Genomic DNA, 19,390 nt, shown 5'->3' with positions numbered 1-19,390 from the left:
GACAAGAGCAAGAGCAATATCACATTGTGGGACATTTCATTTTCTGACACTAAAGAAATTTCATGTAGTGCTCATAAGAAGCGATTACTTTCTGTGGAGAAAAATAGAAGAGATGATCCAGAAGAGACACTTTTTAAAATCATTAATGAGCACAGCAGCCTCAACTAAACATGTTTTTCTCTTTCTCTTTCTTTTGGTAGAACTAATTGGCATGGCCAGACGGAATCTGTAAACTTTTTTTTTTTGCATTTTCTTCACTGATTTTTTTGGGGAGAATTTGAGGTTGCTCTCTTAGAGAGTATTTTTCAAGGATCCTTTGATGAATAGAAACTTTAAAAGAGCAGCATTTTTGTCGGCCATCTTTTGTAAAATTATAAATGATTAATTTAATGCATCATTGCTAAATAAAAGTATTAATTTCTTTAATCAAAATTTGTACTGACTACAAAATTTAACTAATGATAGTATGGCTTTGCAATCATTGACAGCCCTTTGTTTCACCAGTGCATCTCTAAACAACAAATAAGGACATGAATACAAAAGTCAAAGGCAACTCTTCCTCCATAAAAAGCTCAATAAAATAACTAAATAAAAAAAAATACTGTGCCCATTCAAATACAGATGGAAAAATATATGAGTTCAGGACTAGAAGAAGGAATCAGTTTTATAACCTGGTCCAATGAAGCAGAGGTAAAATAAAAGGAAAGTAGAAGAGAAGAACTAAGGAGGAGGAGGAGGAGGAAAGAAGAAAGGTACAGTTAAAGCAAAAACCATGTTGAACCATACATAGAGAGAGAGAGATGCAATAAGACAGACTGTACGCAGTACCTGCTGTGAATCAAATAGATCTAGCAGAGAGGCAATTTTATGTTACATAGAGAGAGGGGCAGTGAATCAGGAGGCTCTATGACCCTCCTATCTCCATTTGCCCAGACTCAGCACCTGCATATGGCGACAGCAGGATATAAAACCCAAACCTCCAGGCAGTGATGTAGACCCAGGGAATACTACACTAGAAGGACCAATTTTCCACATTTCTCAAGCATGAGGGCAATAACCATCATGGTAAGATAATGACACAATGAAAGGATGGTGAGTGACTGAGGCAGAAAAGAGCCCATTTAGATCTATATCATCACGACATTAAAAGAAAAATCACATAGGCACAAAGAGCTTGAGCTCCTCTGAGCTCTTTGAACTTAAAACGATCATTTCACTACAGAACATTCACAAAAAAATAAAAGAACCAGAGAATCAAAGAACAAAGAGAAACAAGAAAAAGCTGAGCTGTTGGTGGTCAGAGTGAAATCAGTGTAAACACACACAGAGACGTCTTTTGTTTGGTCTCACCTGTATGCGTTTATTCCGGAAAGTCGTTTTCCACTTCTTTTGGTGACAACAAATTTGACAAAAAATTCAGGAGTGCTTAGCAGTGCATATGTCCCAACATGTTAGAGCATACAAAGATTTCCGGTGACACAAAAGATATGCTTCCTCATGTAGCTGCTAGTCGGACTCGTGACAAAAATGTCTGAATTGAGGCTAGTCAATGTTTAACCATTTCATAATTCTATCGCCGGCAGAAGCTTCCGTAGTGTGCTGACTTTAACCTGGTTGCGTTTTCAGCGTCACAAGCGTACACACAGGCGCACGCAATGTTTGACACACCAAGCTCAAACAGGCATGGACATGCTCAAGGGCTACAATCATTACAACAGTTTTTACACTTCCTGACTACAGTAAGAAAAAAAAAAACTCACAAATGAAATACACACTGAAGATAAAGTGAAGAATAAAGAGTGTATAATGTATCATAATATAATATAGTAAAAAACTTAAATGGACAGTAAACAAGTTAGTCGATTTAGTCATCTGCTCTCTATATTACATAAACATTACATATATATGAAGATTTCTTGTCTTAATATTTTAACAACTTGCTGCATGTTTCACTCTCTCAAACTCTGTCTATCACAAGGGTGGACATAAAGAAAATAGTGGCAAATTGCAGACTTTTCACAGACTGCTGAATCAAAGCTGAAACTCTGGTGGAATTAAGCAGGCAACTTCATCAGAATTATAGCAACTGACACGGCATGGCAGATAACAAGCCAACCAGTGCTAGGTCATTTCCAATGCAAATTCAGTCAGCATATGCAAATCAAACACGCATTTCACTAAGGAAATCTAGCACTGGCAAGGAGAGCAGAGAGACTCTGTTCTAAAGGTTCCACTTGTAAAGAAAAAAGACATTACAAATTGCTGAAGAAATATCAGTTGAGAGTGACTGAATGAGTATCTAAACTACACTCACATGCCAGTTAAATTCTACAGTGACTGTGCAGCTTTTAGCAGCTTTCTGCCTTAAATAAAGTGAGACATCCACAGAGTAACTCGGGGGAGGGAGTATATAATAATATAAACACACACCCCCATTCAAGGTAAGATTTTTGGTAAGATTTGTAATGTTTTTGACTAAAATTTCATACTCAACAAGGCTGTATTTATTTGATCAAAAATACAGTAAAAAGCAGCAGTATTGTGAAATATTATTGGGTCAATATCACTGTAGGGTGCCTTTTGGTGTACTGTACATAACTCATTTGCCATGATGACTTAACATAAAAATTACTATGGAAGGGTGTGTTATATTAGGCTAAGTTTTTAAATTCATAACAAAAGCATTACTTTTTGCATTATTTTGTTTTGTTTTGAGTAAGAGGATGCATGTTATTTTGCTATGAATTTACATGATCTATGAATTTATATATGAGAGCTTTATCTGTACCTATCAATTTTGCTCCACTAACAGGGTCTCACCAAATCGTGTGTGTGTGTGTGTTTGGAAACCTCAGGGGTTCTGATTTAACAAGGCACAGCAGAAAGTGTCAAGGCCATGTCACAGTAACAAAAGGAGGTACTAATAATGACTTGTTCACTGATTACACTCAGTCACTGAGACAGCACACGTTTGTTAAATCAGACGGTGCTATATGGACAAACAAAGAGTTACTGAAGCAAAGCAAATCCAGCCATATATTCAGATCAAGTAACTGACTTCAGAGTGTTTCCACTTCAAGATATGAATTCAGAATTCAGAAAAGCAACTTCAAAATCTTTTTCCCGCTGATGCAGAGACTGTGATTGAAAAGTTTATAAAACTTAAAAAACTACTTCAGATACTGCAGAAGGGGTCAATACAGCATTCCAGTGAAACTACAAGAGACAATGGCTGCTGTATGATACCTATCTATTGTGTGTATTATTGCACCCATCGAGGCCATTATCCATGTGACAATATTAAGACAATGTGTCCTCAGAACATTTATTTATTTAGTTATTTTTATGTAGCAGCCATTTTATAGAAACATTTAGGCACTCAAGGTCATACTGTATTGTAAATATAATCATAGCCTCTTTGCATAAAAAAATTAAGAGGAGAGCAAGGAAATAACAGCAAAAAACACAAAGTCTGAAGCAGTAAAATAATTAAAAATTCTAAAAATGGAGCTTACTGTACCAATAAAGCTTATGTTATATAAACATACTTTAGTTTACATTAAATTACAAAAATAAGCTTACATTATACAAACAAAAAATTTATTAGATGTATGACTTTAACCAATATACACTACTGTTCTAGTCTTTTATGCTCATTTTACAGAATTACAATTTATTATAGTTAACTTTCAGTAAAATTGTTTTCAATCTCAACATACATTAAAACATAACCCTTTAGAAATCATTCTAATATTTGGTTTTCAAGTCAAATTTCTTCTTATTATCAATGCTGGAAACTGTTGTTCTGCTGCTGATTTGATGTTCACTAAACACTTCTTGTTATCACGATTAAAAACAGTTGTGCTACTCATATTTGGATGAAAACAGTGATAGATTTTTTCCCCAGGATTTCTTGATGAATAGAAAGTTCAAAAGAACAGCACTTTGAAATATAAATCCTTTGTGAAGCATTTATTAATTTCTTCTCTTTCTGAGGATGTTAATTCTAAATATACGCACAGTATTTTGTATTTCGTTATAGTAAAATTTTCTATGGCGGGGTGCCTTACACAAAACACAATACTTTTAATAATATACTGTATGTGGCCTCATGGGAATGAAACAAACTAGCATATTTACGCTCAACATTCAACACTGGTGTAAGAGTTTGCTGTGATGAGATCTAAGCAAAGAGCTTCTGGCTGCGAGTGCTGAGAGATGCATCCAGACTTTAGATGACCATGGACACAATGAGAGGAAGAGAGAAAAAGAGTCCCTGAGCACTAGTCAGACGGTGACTAAAACTGGACTACATAAGTCAAATAGGGGTTGTGTTATGAGCACACTGCTGTTCCCACTCTCTCACTCATACTGAATATTGGGTGTTTGATTTCACAACTGCGCTTTAAATTTGATCTTTTAAATGGTGATATCACACCATCCAAAAGCAGAAATCGATAGTGTTAATAATTACACTGATCCTATCTTTATGATGAGGGCAATTAAAACATCAGATGAAAACCTGATAAAGAACCATTCTGGCTTTGATCCATCACATAAATCCTAAAAGAGCAGTAAAAGGCTGGCCAAGACACAGCTTAAAATCTTGTATTTGGGTTATGGCACTGGCACTCAGGGGTTAAACAGTAGCAGTTTCTTCTTCGAAAACACAGCTACAGTAGGACAGGAAGTGTGCAAATGGGTGCAACTGCTCACCTAGAGCTACATCAGTCTCTCAAATGCTGAGACTTGAACCAGCAACCCTTCAATAACAGCAGCAGAACTAATGCCTCCCATGGTGCAATGCAGGATGTAAACTAATGATCTAAGCCATGTGCTCTGCTCTTGTGCTAAATGACCTTTACAGCAGCACATGTGTGAATTAATCACTTCCGTCCTCTTGCTGGTGCTTGACATTATGATATATTTCCATTGTTTAGATCAGAGGTTGGCAACCTACAGCACGCGTGCCAACAGTGGCACGCAGAGGTATAATTGCTGGCACACGAGCAATAGGGAAAACTGCATAATGACGTACATTTTGAGGTAATAACTTCTCATAGTCACGCAGCCTGTTAGGAGCTATATAAATACTATTAAAGTGTGAGAATTAACTCGTGCTAGTCTAAGGATGTACATACTAGGCACTTCAGATCAAAGCCTCAGCGGTCTAACAACGCTCGTCAATGTCAAAATGACTGAGATGGCCAATCAAATCAAAGTAGGCGGGGTTTACTGTTCACAGAAGCAGAGCATGAAGCGTCAGTTTAACATTAAAGAGAGCGAGGTAAGATGAAGCTGCAAATCATTTAATATTAGTCAACTTTTAACGATAAGTTTTACGATAGAAATCTTAAATGACCGACAGCTATATCCAGTGATGCAAACTACTCTAATTATTTTTTTCTCAAAGGCCATTTTGAGAGAGAGAGAGAGAGAGAGAGAGAGGGAGGGAGATGTGTAAATTGTCTGCGTCAGTCTCTCTCTACAATGAAGCTGAGTTTAGTTACTTAAAAAAACAGTGATTTTATCCCCCCTCATTGCTGAGAAATATAATGTAGCAATTTAGTATTGATTAATAAAAGTTGTGTGGCAGCGCTGAAAACAAGTTTATAAGCTTCTGAATGTTACATTTTGCACAGCGCGATCTCAGATCGCTGTGTGCAAGTTGTGCGTGTGTGCGTGCGCGCATCAATTAAAGCAGCGCATTAATATAGAACAGTGATTAAACTGAACAATTTTAATGCATTGGCCTTGTCACACACACACATACAGTGGTGTTCAGTACGGTCACACTGTATATCTTATTCAAGAAACTTTTGAAAAGTTTAAAAAACAATTTTTGAAAAAATCCTTTGAAACTATTTGCATGAAAATCAAATAGGCCTTTTTTATTGTATCTTTTAAACATGTGTATGTACAGATTGCATTAAAGGGGGGGGGGGGGGGGTGTTGGCACAGTGGTTGAAAAATTAAAAATGGCACGTCATGCCGAAAATGTTGCAGACCCCTGGTTTAGATCCTAGTAAAACACAGTTTGCCCAGTAAGCACTATAGAGACATCCAGTGAGCCTGCAGTGTTATCTAGAGGCCGGCTTATGGTACATTCAGTCTTCAGGGAGTTCTGTTAATAAAAGTGTGGCCTTGATGAGTAAATGAGGAATTCATTTAACACTCGTGTACTCCCCTGTACCTCATCAGGCTGCATCATCAGGGATTTACAGGCAGAATAAAATAAGGTCTGTCTTCTAATCAGCCACTGTCCTGACTGTGCTGGTTATTAGCATTCCATTACCACAATCGCTAATCCTCAAAGGCTGAACCTGTAGTTCCCATTTCAGTGTTGGCCACATTTCGGATACAGGCATGTTGATGAACACTCTCTCTTTTACACACACTCAAACACAAACACACACACACACACACACACACACACACACACACACTTTTCTCATTACAGGAAGCCTTACTTTTTGACTGAGGAGTCAAGCCTCATTAATTATTCATTATCTAAGTTTTGTCAGAGGATGTATCATCTCAAAATGTTGTTTATTAGTTGCTACTCCTAATCAACAGCAGAAACACCAGTAAAAGAGGGAGAGATAGAAAGTGCTCTGGGTAGGCATGCTGGCTTGCTCTTAAATCACATGCAAGAGCCTAATACAGCTTCTATTATAGAGATGTGCCTTGAGTTATGCTGATGAGCCTCAATTGGCAGCATCTGCATAAATATAACTGACAATTTTCTAGTTTATAACTTGATTAAGAAAGACTCTATCAGGAAGAAAAATGTATGTGTTCTCCAGTTGCAAACAGTGAAAATGCAGTTACATTTAATCATTTAATTGCAGTTGCAATGCTAAATACACACCAAGAACTAAGATGAAATTGTTTACACAGCTGTACTTCTATTTGGTAGAATAAGACAACGATAGTTTTGCAAATAAGAGTGGTTAGATATTACTGTATATATTTTTTTTTCAAATGACATGCTACGGGGCTGTCGAATCCTTGAATCTGATTGGCTGATGAACATTCTAAGGTGTGAAATTATTTTCAGGGAAATGCATGGTTAAAGTAGTTCAAGGCAGGTCTTGACCGTATTACATATCCATATCACTTCACCTAATGATTTCAGTTATTCCAAAAGTACTTAAAGCCTAAAACAGCAAAACCAAAACCACAACAATATTGACCAAACTAATCAATATAGTAAACAATGTACGGAAAGCTCATTTCGAAAAAAATTTCTTTCTTTCTTTCTTTCTTTTTCCTGTTCTCTCTTCCTTATAAATGCACACACATACATGTACAGTAGACACTCGCACACACAGAAACATACACGCACACAGAAACACGTTATCAGCCCTCTTATGATTTTATTAGTAAAATAATTTAGCAATTTGAAAGCAACATGACATTTCTCTAGTGAGCAAGTAATTCACAGGTAATTCATATAGGCTCTCCTTCTCTCTCTCTCTCTAACAACTTTGTTAATGACTGTATTAGTCTGCTATCAACGGCTCAAGTCTCCATTACTAGGATTAAAATCACGTTTTAGAATTAGCAAAGGGGGTGTTGGATGAGATGCGCAAGAAATTAAACCTACTCAAAATAGCGTTTTAAGGACAAAAACTTGACGAATGTCTTGAAATACAACATCTGGTGTAGCCATTAAATAAATATAGGGATGCACCGATCATGATTTTTCATGGCCGATTCCGATACCGATTTTTTACAAGCAAACTGGCCGATTCCGATACCGATTTCCGATTTTTTTTTTCTCAAAGCAACAAACAAGAAGGAAGGAAAATATACATAAACAAGATGTTTATTTGGTATTTAATAGGCCAAACTGGCTTTTGGCTATTGAAAACAATAACCGTAACCATCTGAAATGAACGGCAGTGACTGCACAGTAAGTAGCCTACATTCAATACAAACATAGATGGTACAGACATCAGCATTTAGCTTTTGTTTTTGAATTGGGTTGAAACTACATAGAACTGGCCTTAAATGAAAAGATTAACTGTAACCATGTGAAATTAAAGGCAAAAACACAATCAACACACATTCAAGAAATTTGGTTTTAAATAAAAAAGGTCTTTACCAATGAGACTAAACAAAAGTATGCTATATAAATAAATTATTCCAAAATGTTAAAATCATGTTGGTGCGAATAAAACTTAGATGCAGAGTGTTTCATTCGTCCAATTAAAAAAAAAAAAAAAAAAAAAAAATAAAAGGTTAATGATTCACATCTGTATTTTTTTTACTGGAGCCAATGAAAAATAAATAACTATTGGATTAAGTTAAAAAAAATATAGATGTGAATCATTACCCTAAAAAATTTTAATTGGATGAATGAAACACTTTTTTTCAGTGTGCTACAGCAGGTGAATTTTAAATCAAATTAAGTCAATGTAACTTTAAGGTAAAAAAAAAAATCATCTTATACAGAACTGACGTTTACTTCTGGCTTTTCAAACGTGTATGCAAGTTCTACTTTACAAAAAAAGTAGTTTGTCACAGTTTAGTCCGTTTCGTTTCTCATCCAACACGCGAGAAGTTGAGCTGAACATCCCTTCACTATCTCCACTTGTGTAGGGCGCAGACTGGTACAGTACGCTCGCGCAGCTTCAGTGCGCGCTGGAAAGGGGCTCTTATTTGTGCACCAGTACATCAGCGGCTGTTCACTTCCTGCTATCTGTGCCTCAGACATGTAACTCTGCACTTCCAGTGCTGAACGACTGCCCGTGTTCTGCGCACAGATTTCGAAATACTTCCACACAAATGACATGATAGCGAATGATTACAATGTAGTCTGTGCACACAGGCGCACTTCCGGAAAAGAGAGAGAGTATTTTAAGCAAAAACCGGCCGGTTCCGATTTATGGCCGGTCAACCGGTGCATCCCTAAATAAATATTTTTAATTTCATAAAATGTGTATTTTTGTTTTCACATGTAATAAGATAAAAATAAAAATACACAACAGTTCAAAAGTTTGGGGCAGCAATATATATATATATATATATATATAGTTAAATGAAGTGACAGCTTTTTGCTTACATTGTTTACAAAACTTGCAATATTACAAAATATTAAAAAAATACAACTTACAAATTATTAAAATTACACATTATTATTAAGAATTTCTATTTCACATGCTGATTTATAAAGTGTTTTATAAGAAATGTTTCTTGAGCATTAAATCAGCATATCTGAATGTTTTATGAAGGATTATGTGACACTGAAGACTGGAATAACAGCTACTACAAATGTAGCTTTGCAATAATAGAATCAATTTCATTTTAAAATATACTAAAATAGAAAACAGTTATTCTACATTATAATAATATTTCACAACATTGTTATACTGTTTAGTGTGTTTTTGATCAAATAAATTCAGCTTTGGTTAGAAAAAAAAAATCTTACCATCCCCAAATTTTTGAGTGGTAGTGAATAATAATAAAAAAAGTCTTAGTTTGAATTTTTTTATTAAGGAGGAAATAATCTTTACTAAAACAAACAAACAAACAAACAAAAAACAAACAAACAAACAAAAAAAGATTACGATTGTAATTCTTATAGTGCATGTTATAATGTTTCTCCTGTTACACAAAAGCAGAAGCTACACTTTGTGGCTACATTTGTGATGCACACTACTGTAATATCTGGGAACACTGAACACACACCTGCCCTTTTGCTGGTCCATGTGGTATTTATCCATTGTCAAGTCCTACCTTACATCAGCTTGCAAGGCTGCAAGAACATTGCTGCAGTCAGCAAACCCAGAAACCCCTCCACAGATCAACGAAGCAATATCACACAATTCCTCACAAACATATGGCAAATACAATTAGCCTAGAGAGACAGAGCACTGCAGGAATGATCAAAACACTTTCTGAAAAAGACACAAGAAACTCTCCCATTCGTTCTCGCCTTTACAGTACATTTCATAAACATATCATGTGAGGCTTTAGTTCAGAGTGGAGGCCCAGAGAGGAGAGAAAAAAGTTTCCAGTTTCACTTTCACTTAAAATAAACCTCTCTTCTCTTAAAAGTCTCGGTCCATCCACCAAGAAATTCAGACAGCAGGCGCTTGGCCAGAATGATGCAAGACACATAATCCAAAACAGATGAGAGGGGGCTACTCCATGTATCCCAGATGTGGAAATCTCCTCTGACTTTCCTACAGCAGTGGCCAATAAGAGCTTGATAATAAAGTTAGCAGGCTATGCTAACATGGGCTACACTAGCCTGACGTGCATGTGGGAAGGACTCACCGAGCTTACAGCTGCCTGTGGAGGTGACGCTGGAGCAGGGGCAGGGGATGCAGGGCTCTGTCACAGGAGAACCAGGCCTTCGGTAGAAATTATACCTGCACTTTTCACAGCTGGGTCCTTCGGTGTTGCCTTGGCAGTTCACGCAGATGCCTGAAACAACAGGGGGAGGGAGAGAGGGTTGAGTAAACAGACACACAGCTGTGACTGACATGACTTTGGTCCAGTAAGGTTGAGGAGAGGGAAACAGAGTTTAAACAAGGTAGACATAACAAACCTAAAGTTAGAAAAAGAGATCAAGCGAACCTATACTTCTAGTGAGCATGCAAGACTGCAAAACATGAAAACTAGGAAGGAACTTCCTCAGACCCTGCCAGAGCATGTGCAAACCTAATGACGAAATACAAAAAGGGAGTTGCGAAAACAAATAAAACGCATTAAAACTTGAATGAGTTCTTTTTGTGTGTGCCAATAACATTCGAGTGAACTCTTTACAGGTTGAGTGGTTTTAACTGCTTTTATTTAATTGATTTGAAATGGTGTTTGAAAGCCAAGTGAAAAGAGAACATTTCAACAAGTGATTGCATAATCACAGAGGAAGTACGAGAAACCACACACACACACACACACACGCATTGAATGGCATTCCTCTGATTATTATGCAACAAGCTCAACTTAACATGTGCATCAATAGTGTAGTTTCTAACTGGGAAAAAGTGACCAGATGAAAACTGTTGTAAGTGATGAATGAGAGTCATGATTTCCTTCTTGGAACCTGAGAGAAAAAGCAAATACACTATAGAGTAATAAATGAGCGGAATAAAAGGCAGTAGGAAAGACTGAGTGAGGACTGAGGTGATGTTCTGGAGCTGGAACAGGATCTGACAACATTTTCACATGTGAAAGTGATCCTCTGATTCACATGCTGATGAACACCTGTGCTACTGATGTCCAAAAGAGATTTCTCTGTTGTACAGCAGCCTTCTTGTTCTTGCTGTTCTTTTATCCTTTTTTCTTTTTTTTTAAACAAAGCAACACTTCTGGCCTACTCCTGTACACAAAATATATATGAATGTCACTATATTAGATATCAAACTATCCAACAAAGAAATACGGCAAAAAATTATTACTTGTGCAGCTCTATTTTATACATTTAGCAGATGCTTTTATCCAAAGTGACTTACAATAGAGGATCATAAGCAATTCATCACATTCATACATTTTTAATTGCGGCATCAATGTCCAAATACGTTTTGGGAACACTGCAGTGCTCGGTTAGCAATTACCTCAGATAGAGAAAGATTAATGACACAAATTAACCAAACAACAGTCACAATTAATGAAAAACTGCAACGCACAGGTGTAAGCAGCATCACTAGTAATCAGCTGACTATGAGTTTCTGTACAGCCGTCATCATCATCAACATTTACGCTCGTTTGATCATCTCTGTATGATAAAGAATGCAGCCTTTGTGTTTTTGCACAAGATGGCAAGATCTGAATTGACTTCATAACATTTGATCCGACACAACAATATCACAGACAGTCAGGCAATGAGGTGACTTTTATTTCTTCAGGATCATTTGTCTCATCTGCCACTGGCTGCGCAGTCAAAAAATAAATTACTTTTCACAAATACGCTGAAGAAATGAGTGAGTGATGCTTGGCTGTTCAAAACTTACCAACACAATGCCAGTGTTCAACTGCTAATGTTCTGAATGGTTACTGGTGGCAATGGTTGCTATGTTGCTAATTTTCTAATATATTTTTGTTCCAAGACAAGTCTATAGTATTTTTTCTTTTTCCAATTGCTCTTCTGATTGAAGAGTAGTAGTAAACCTCACTAAGATTTGAAGTATTATTCCTGTCTGCAGTACAAACATTCTGTGCGCCACTGTACAAACTTGATTTCAGAAAGCACCACTCATCAAGAGTATAAATAACAATTACACAATTGTATTTATTTAAATTATTCAAAGTTACTTGAATTAATCTTAAAATATATACAAATATCGGATAAAATCACAATATCATGGATCAGTTGATGACTTCAAGCATCTGTCCTTCTATTGACATAAGTCAAGAGCCTGAAAATCTTCAGGGATGAAACCAGAACCATATTCCTTAAGAACAAGACAAAGCAAACTCTGACTACAGAGATCCAACTCAGGGCCGTAAGCACACAGATCAAAGAGGCAGTGTATGCGTGTTTGAAAAGATGGGCTGCTGTCAGACCCACTCAACTGTGTGTGTGTGTAACTGTGTGTTTTTCCACTGGGTCTCCAGGGCCAGACAGTAAAGCAGGAGGAGGATCATTAGTGTTCAAACGCTGTTCCCTGTATTGAAGACGGATGAGTGTCCACAGATGAAGCCTTATGCAAAAAATCCCCCTGGTCCAGCTCTAGCTCTTCTTTCATTTCATAAAGGAGACTGACACAGGGGTCAGAGGGAAGCAAGAGCAGTAAGTCAGGAAAACAATCAATGATAAAGTAACACGAGGCAAAACAAGTTATCTAAATTTATAGCTGAATCAGATGAACTATCATGAACAAAAAATATGCAATGTTTCCTACAGTGTTTCTCAGCCTTGATAAACCAAAAATACTATTAAAATAATAAAACCTATTTCTGAATGTGTATCTGTAACTAAAAACCACACACATTTAGTCAGTGAGTCAGATAATAATTAGTAATTGCTCTCACGGATTGAACATGTAATTTGACAAATTCAAAGTCATCTGTTTTGTCTTTTTGACTGGCTGATCATTTATTAACTGGCTCATAGCTGGTTGTTTTGTGAATCATACATACTACATTGTTTGCAGTGTAGCAAGCAAAGACAATACAATAGAAAGAGTGTTATCTGTTTATTGTCTTTGTATCATTTTGTGGTATTTTGGTCTGTTTTATGTCATCACACTCAATTAAGCCTGAAAACCGTCAACTCAGCTCAAATACAATTTCTTTGGCATTTGCAGCACTGTTACTGAATAGAGGGGCAAGATACAGTGGTGTAATAAAGCTGTTAATTAATATACAATGTGAGTCCACAAATCACCATTATGACGCTGGCCAGGAATTCACTGAACTGGGAGGAGGAATAATGAGCCGCATTAATGAGTGTGAGTGTCTGTGTATACATGAGTGTAATTATGAAGACAGGTGTTAGAAAATCAAACACATGCATAGCCTGTAAATAAGTAAAAGTTTGTTTGCTTGTTTATTTCTTTCTTAACGCCAATCCAGCATCTATGGTTATATTCATGGTGAGAACCAGTTAATACATACAAAAGTCGATCCATATACAAGTCTTGTCTTTACACACATCCAGGGACAATTTATAATGTTCAATTAAACTAGCTGTGGGAGGAAACCAGAGCACCTGGCATAAACCCACGCAGACACAGGGAGAACAAATTCAGTAAAAGTAAAAATTACCAGAATTTCAATTAAGAGAACACGTGCCTGGACTTATCTAAAACTATAAAAATTGTTTTCGGTAAATTAAATAAAGCTGAAATAAAATTTAGTAAATTTATTAAAACCATATTATTACACTACAAACTTGCATTTAAAAACCGTAAACAAAAACGAGAAATTCTGCCTTTGCAATTAACCGAAATAAATTTAAGTTAAATTTAATATTTTTTACATTTTTTAAATTTAAATTAATAAAACCAAAACTGAAATAAACATAAATTAAAGCTATATATAAATAAAAAAATAAAACATATAATACAAAAACACAACAAAATTACCAAAATTTAAACTAAAATTAAAAGAACTGAAAATATAATAAAATAAGCTAATTCAAAACATCAGTAAATATTATAATGACATATACATTCTACAAAAATAACAATAAATAAACAATAAACAATAAAAAGTATTACACATAAAACATACAATTCAATACAAAAGCTATTGCACAGACCAAAGAGAAAAGGTTATCTATAGACAGGGTTTAAATAAATCAATAGCGATGGGCAAAATACTCTGAAATGCTTCACAGCCCTGAAGCAGCCAGAGAGCAGAAAGGGCACAATCACTCTTCAAGTCTAAATGGGATTGTCTGAAGATCTCAGGTGTAATGCTGGATTATTGCAGTGGAGCAAATGAATGTCAACCACAATACAATGAATTGCATGACTGATTATGTCGAAAGCAATGTTAAGGTTCAGAAAAGATTTTAGAGTTCACAGACAACAAAAAATCTTTAAAGACATTTAGAAGAGCAGACTCTATACTGCGACACATACTGAAAAGTTTTTTTTTATATAATATTGTTTGAAAGCCAAGGGCAAAATGTGTTTTGGAATGTGGGTTGAAGAACTTTTCAATTGAATGGGTCAACACTGTATTTCAAGCTGTATTGAATAATTTCACTGATTAGGCAGCTATTTATTAAACTAAACACAGCTTTGTTTGAAAACTTTGTGAGAGAAGTACAGGCCACACCTGCTAGATTTAGTCAGTACAGAAAGTCCTCATATTTGAGAGGTCTATAGATAAATGCACAAAGCCCGAGCTCAACTGTTCAACAAAAATCTACAAAAATTTTCAACGTATAATAATAGTAATTAAACCCCAAACTTTACCAGAAGACCTGAGGGACCTAAAAATATACTGTTTATCATTCTGTTGACAAATGTGACCCTGGACCACAAAACCAGTCATCATTTTTCGAAATTGAGATTTATACAACATCTGAAAGCTGAATAAATAAGCTTTCCAGTGATGTATGGTTTGTTAAGAAAGGACAAGGAGTTCTTAGCAATGCATTTTACTAATCACAAATTAAGTTTTGATATATTTACAGTAGGAAATTTACAAAATATCTTCATGGAACATGATCTTTACTTAATGTTTGGCATGAAAGAAAAATCAATAATTTTGACTCATGCAATGTATTTTTGGCTATTGCTACAAATATACCTCAGCGACTTACTGTAAGACTGGTTTTGTGGTCCAGGGTCACAAATGCCATATTAAATAAAACTAGCAGTGAAGGTTTTGATGCTTTTTGTATCACAGTGAACAGAAAAGTAATTTTTGAAGATGAAATCTCTGCTGTGGAATTATAAAATTAATGCACCAATATATTGACAATGGCTGATCTGGGAAACCAGGCAGGAAACAGAATTATTTCAGGTCTAAAAGGTGTAACAAGATGAAATGTTTAAGCTAAGAATGGTGAGAAGAAAAGACCAAAGAGACACAAGATACTCATTCAGAGGTCTTGGTTCTCCTCAACAACTCAAATTGTGCTGAACTAATGTAACAATATCCCTTCGTCTCACTGCAAGGACATATGACTGGAGAGATTCACCGGCTCGGAGGCACTGGTAGGGACAGTTTGACTCCTGCTGTGGTATCTGACGTAATGGCAGAAAGGTAATGGAGGCTCTCTGTGCTTGTCTGTGTATGTACATTATTGGCTTTTAGAAAGCAGAGGGCATGCTGACAGGAACATTAAACACCGCTGGAGTGGCACAAATGGATGCTAGGGAAAAAAAGCCCAGACAGCTATACGGACAATGCATCAAATATCAAAAACAGACCAAAAAATATTTGAGGCTTTTGTTCCAAACTGTCATGATAAAAATAATTTTCCTACTTAACCAGAATTTTGGGGAAAAAGCTTGTTCTGAAGGTAACACTGGATACTGAAAATTATATCAGGCTGGTAAAGCAAACAATGAACATCAAAAATATCTGACAGAAAATCAACTAATGGAAAGAGAGAGTGAAAAAATACATCAGCAAAATGAAACTTGATGGGTTCATATAGAGCAATGCTCAAACCTCTTAACAGCCTTTGCCACAAAAAAGAAATAAGGACAAAAACAGATTCTGAATGTGATCTGACATAACGACACATCTTTCCTTAATTTTGTAATTTTTTATTACCCCTCATGGTTTGCCAGTGATGAGGTTTTTAATGATATGAGGGTGAGTAAATGATGACACAATATTCATATTTAAGAGAAAAGCCTTTAAAAGCACAGTAAGTGATTACTGGACAATTTCCATTACATATGAAAACTGTCTGGGAATTAAAAAAAAAACAAAAAAACTAAGTATTTGAAGACTGAGCTTTTAAAATTAGAGTCTAGGGACTCACTAGACTCAGGGGGGTTTTATATGGTACAAACCCAGGCTCAAATACATACCTCTACCTACATTTTCAAAACTCAAAAAGTACATATACCTATTTTATTCCTTTTCACACAATTTTGATTATAGGGCATATTATCAATTAATAAAGACTTATTTTCATGCAGTTCTTTGCACAATACAATTTTTTCCTCAAAATGCATTTACCAGACTGCATGAATCCTCACACAATCAGCTCCATATGTATTCACTATCTATTCCATATGTATTCTACTCACTGGACATTTCACTTTGAGAGTGTCGTTAAACATGCAAGAAGCCATATAATATTTTGCAGAAATTATTCCACAGGCACATATTTATAAAGATCCTGGGTTAGAAAATAAATCCCTGCCTTTACATTTTAGAAAACATGTTTGAAATCCTGTGTTTGAAAACTGAAGAGCTTGTGTGGTGAGAGAAATACAGGATGGGTTAAAGCTCTGCAGTGCTGTCAGTGCATACAGCAGCGGGAAGTGCTTATGTGCAGTTGTTGAGTTAGAGTGATGACATGGCTGCTGCGCATCAGCATCAACACCAACACCAACAACAGTCTTTGTTTACTGCAGTGGACTGACACAACAAAAGCCATTTTAATAAAGATGCACTGTTGCAATGCCATCCTTTCTCTAATGCTTTACAATTTATAATAAGAACAGTCTCTAGGGGGCAATGGAGGTGGTGTAAGAAATAATAACTTTTCAATGCAAACAATTATTGCGATATAACAACAAATTTAATGGAATTGGAGGCTTCTAATATTGTTGCATTGCTAGCTTTTATGCATAATTTCTAAGAAAAAAAAGGAATTTTGAAGTTTTGTTTTGGAACTCTGCTATCATTTTTAACCAACAGCGCGGCGCTACAAATCCCTGACAGAAAACTGCTGACTCATTCTATTTCTGACGCGCTGACACAAAGTTCAAATGATCTGCAATGCTTTGTCGCGTCCAGTGTAGATATACGATGTGACAGCAAAAACATGGCAAGTGTTAAGTAAAGAAAAGTGGACACTGAAAATAGGTGATTCAAATGTGAATGGACTTTGAACAGTTTTGAGTGAGTGAGTGAATGAGTGATACCATCTCTATGGATGCTGGTTAGCAGTGAGTAAGTTTGCTTTAGCCTAATTTATTTTCAAGATCTGAGGTAAAATATCTATTGTTGCTTTGCTTACACTATGGCTAAAGATCACTAATATTCAAACTCACATTAGACACTTTTAACACTGAATAAATCACATAATCATTACCTGAGATTATCACTGTCATTTTTTTGTATGTTGTTCCTGCCGCGACGTCGCAGAAAATAAAAAACATTTCTAAAATAGAATTCCGTGTCGCTTATTGTCACGTGTCGCTGTCGCAGGTGGTAAGGACAAAAAATACATGTGGAGATCCAGATTTTTTTGTTTGTTCATATGTTTTTAATATTCAACTGGCAAAGTTCTTCTGTATCTAAATGCAAAAATGTTCATAACTGTTTGAATAAAACAGACTACAGGGGGAAAAAATCTGAATATTTATCTTGTGACCATCTTTTGATTATTTTAACAAAAGCAACAATAATATAATAATTTTAATAATTATATATTTATATATATATATATATATATATATATATATATATATATATATATATATATATATAATATGTGTATATGTAGGTCAGTGGCCCTTGGCTTGGTATCGTTGGCAGAATTCGGCCCTCTGTGAAAACTAATTGAGGAACCCTGGTCTAAATGGTTCCATAAAGAGCCAAAAAAATTTCACAAAAGGTTCTTTGTTGGCAAAAAAAGGTTCTTCAGATTATAAAAAGGTAAGAAAGAGATGGTTTTTTAAAGAAACTTTGACTGAATGGTTCTTTGTGGAACCAAAAATGGTTCTTCTATGGCATCGCTGTGAACGCATCTTTATTTTTAATAAAGAGTGTATACCTGTGTATTTAAAACAAACCCCTTGTGATTTGATAATTGGACCAAATGGTGAGTAATACTACTTCATGTACTAGCCAACAACCAATTTTTACTTGCATTTGGCACTTGGCGAGTGTTGAATATTAAACTGGCTGACTTGGTAAGGGTGTCCTGCACACAGCTGCTAGATGGCGCCACTAGCTATTGTAGTGCTGTCAGAAACCATCTATTAATTTAAAGGTGACATATCATGAGAATCGGTTAAGTGCTATAAAAATGAAGTGCTATAATCAGGTCCCCAGTGCATCTACCAACCAAGGAAATGTGAAAAAGATTAACAAAGTAACTTTGTTTTGGTAAGCCTTTTTCTGCAAGGGTATGAGATAGGGATGGGTATCAATTCAGATGTCCTGATCCGAGTTGATTTCTATTCACAAGCTCTTGGTTTCTTGGTTTGATTCTCAATTTTGTTTAAAATTTTGTTATTTTTATTACATTCAGTGAATATAGATTTAATACAAATGCTATTAAAATTTCTAAAAAAATTACAGTAAACATCATTTTACAAATGGTGAATTTATAAAAAGAAATTAAGAGCCACAGGCTCTTCTTTTTTTGTACAGGGTCCTTTTTTAAACAATAATAGGGCCATATAAAATGTTCTTCTTAATTTGCTGCACAACAGACGTTTACTGTTAAAATTTACAAGAAAACAAATGTGATTATTCCATTTAAAAATATTGATTTTTAATATTTATTAGTAGTAGTAGTAGTAGTAGTAGTAGTAGCATTGTTGTTACAATGAGTCTTAAGACTGCTAAATAGTAATATATTTTTGAGTTTCTTCAAGTTAAACTAAACTTTTATTTTGAAAGGTTGCCGTGAAGAACTTGCAGCTGCTGTGTATATGATATGATGGTAGTTTTGTCAAATTAAACGGTAAAATGTTACTGAAGTGATTCTCAGAACAGATGGGGATGAAATTTGTGTATTCATATCATCATAGTGAGACGACAGAAGCTGAAAACACCACGA

The 19,390-nt window shown here is 35.5% G+C and overlaps 1 protein-coding gene across 2 annotated transcripts in view; it reads right to left on the bottom strand.

Annotated features, from left to right (window-relative positions):
- si:dkey-220k22.1 (multiple epidermal growth factor-like domains protein 9) overlaps positions 1–19,390 on the bottom strand; it is a 72,933-nt gene that overhangs the window by 5,354 nt on the left and 48,189 nt on the right. For both annotated transcript variants that reach the window (XM_042724119.1, XM_042724118.1), the window contains exon 4: positions 10,288–10,437. In XM_042724119.1, the coding sequence (XP_042580053.1) occupies positions 10,288–10,437 (150 nt within the window). The remainder of the gene's footprint in view (positions 1–10,287; positions 10,438–19,390) is intronic.

This window comes from Cyprinus carpio, chromosome B5 (genome assembly GCF_018340385.1).
Source record: "Cyprinus carpio isolate SPL01 chromosome B5, ASM1834038v1, whole genome shotgun sequence".
NCBI lineage: Eukaryota > Metazoa > Chordata > Actinopteri > Cypriniformes > Cyprinidae > Cyprinus > Cyprinus carpio.
Note: the sequence above shows the minus strand (reverse complement) of the source record. Positions and strands in the feature narration are given on the sequence as shown.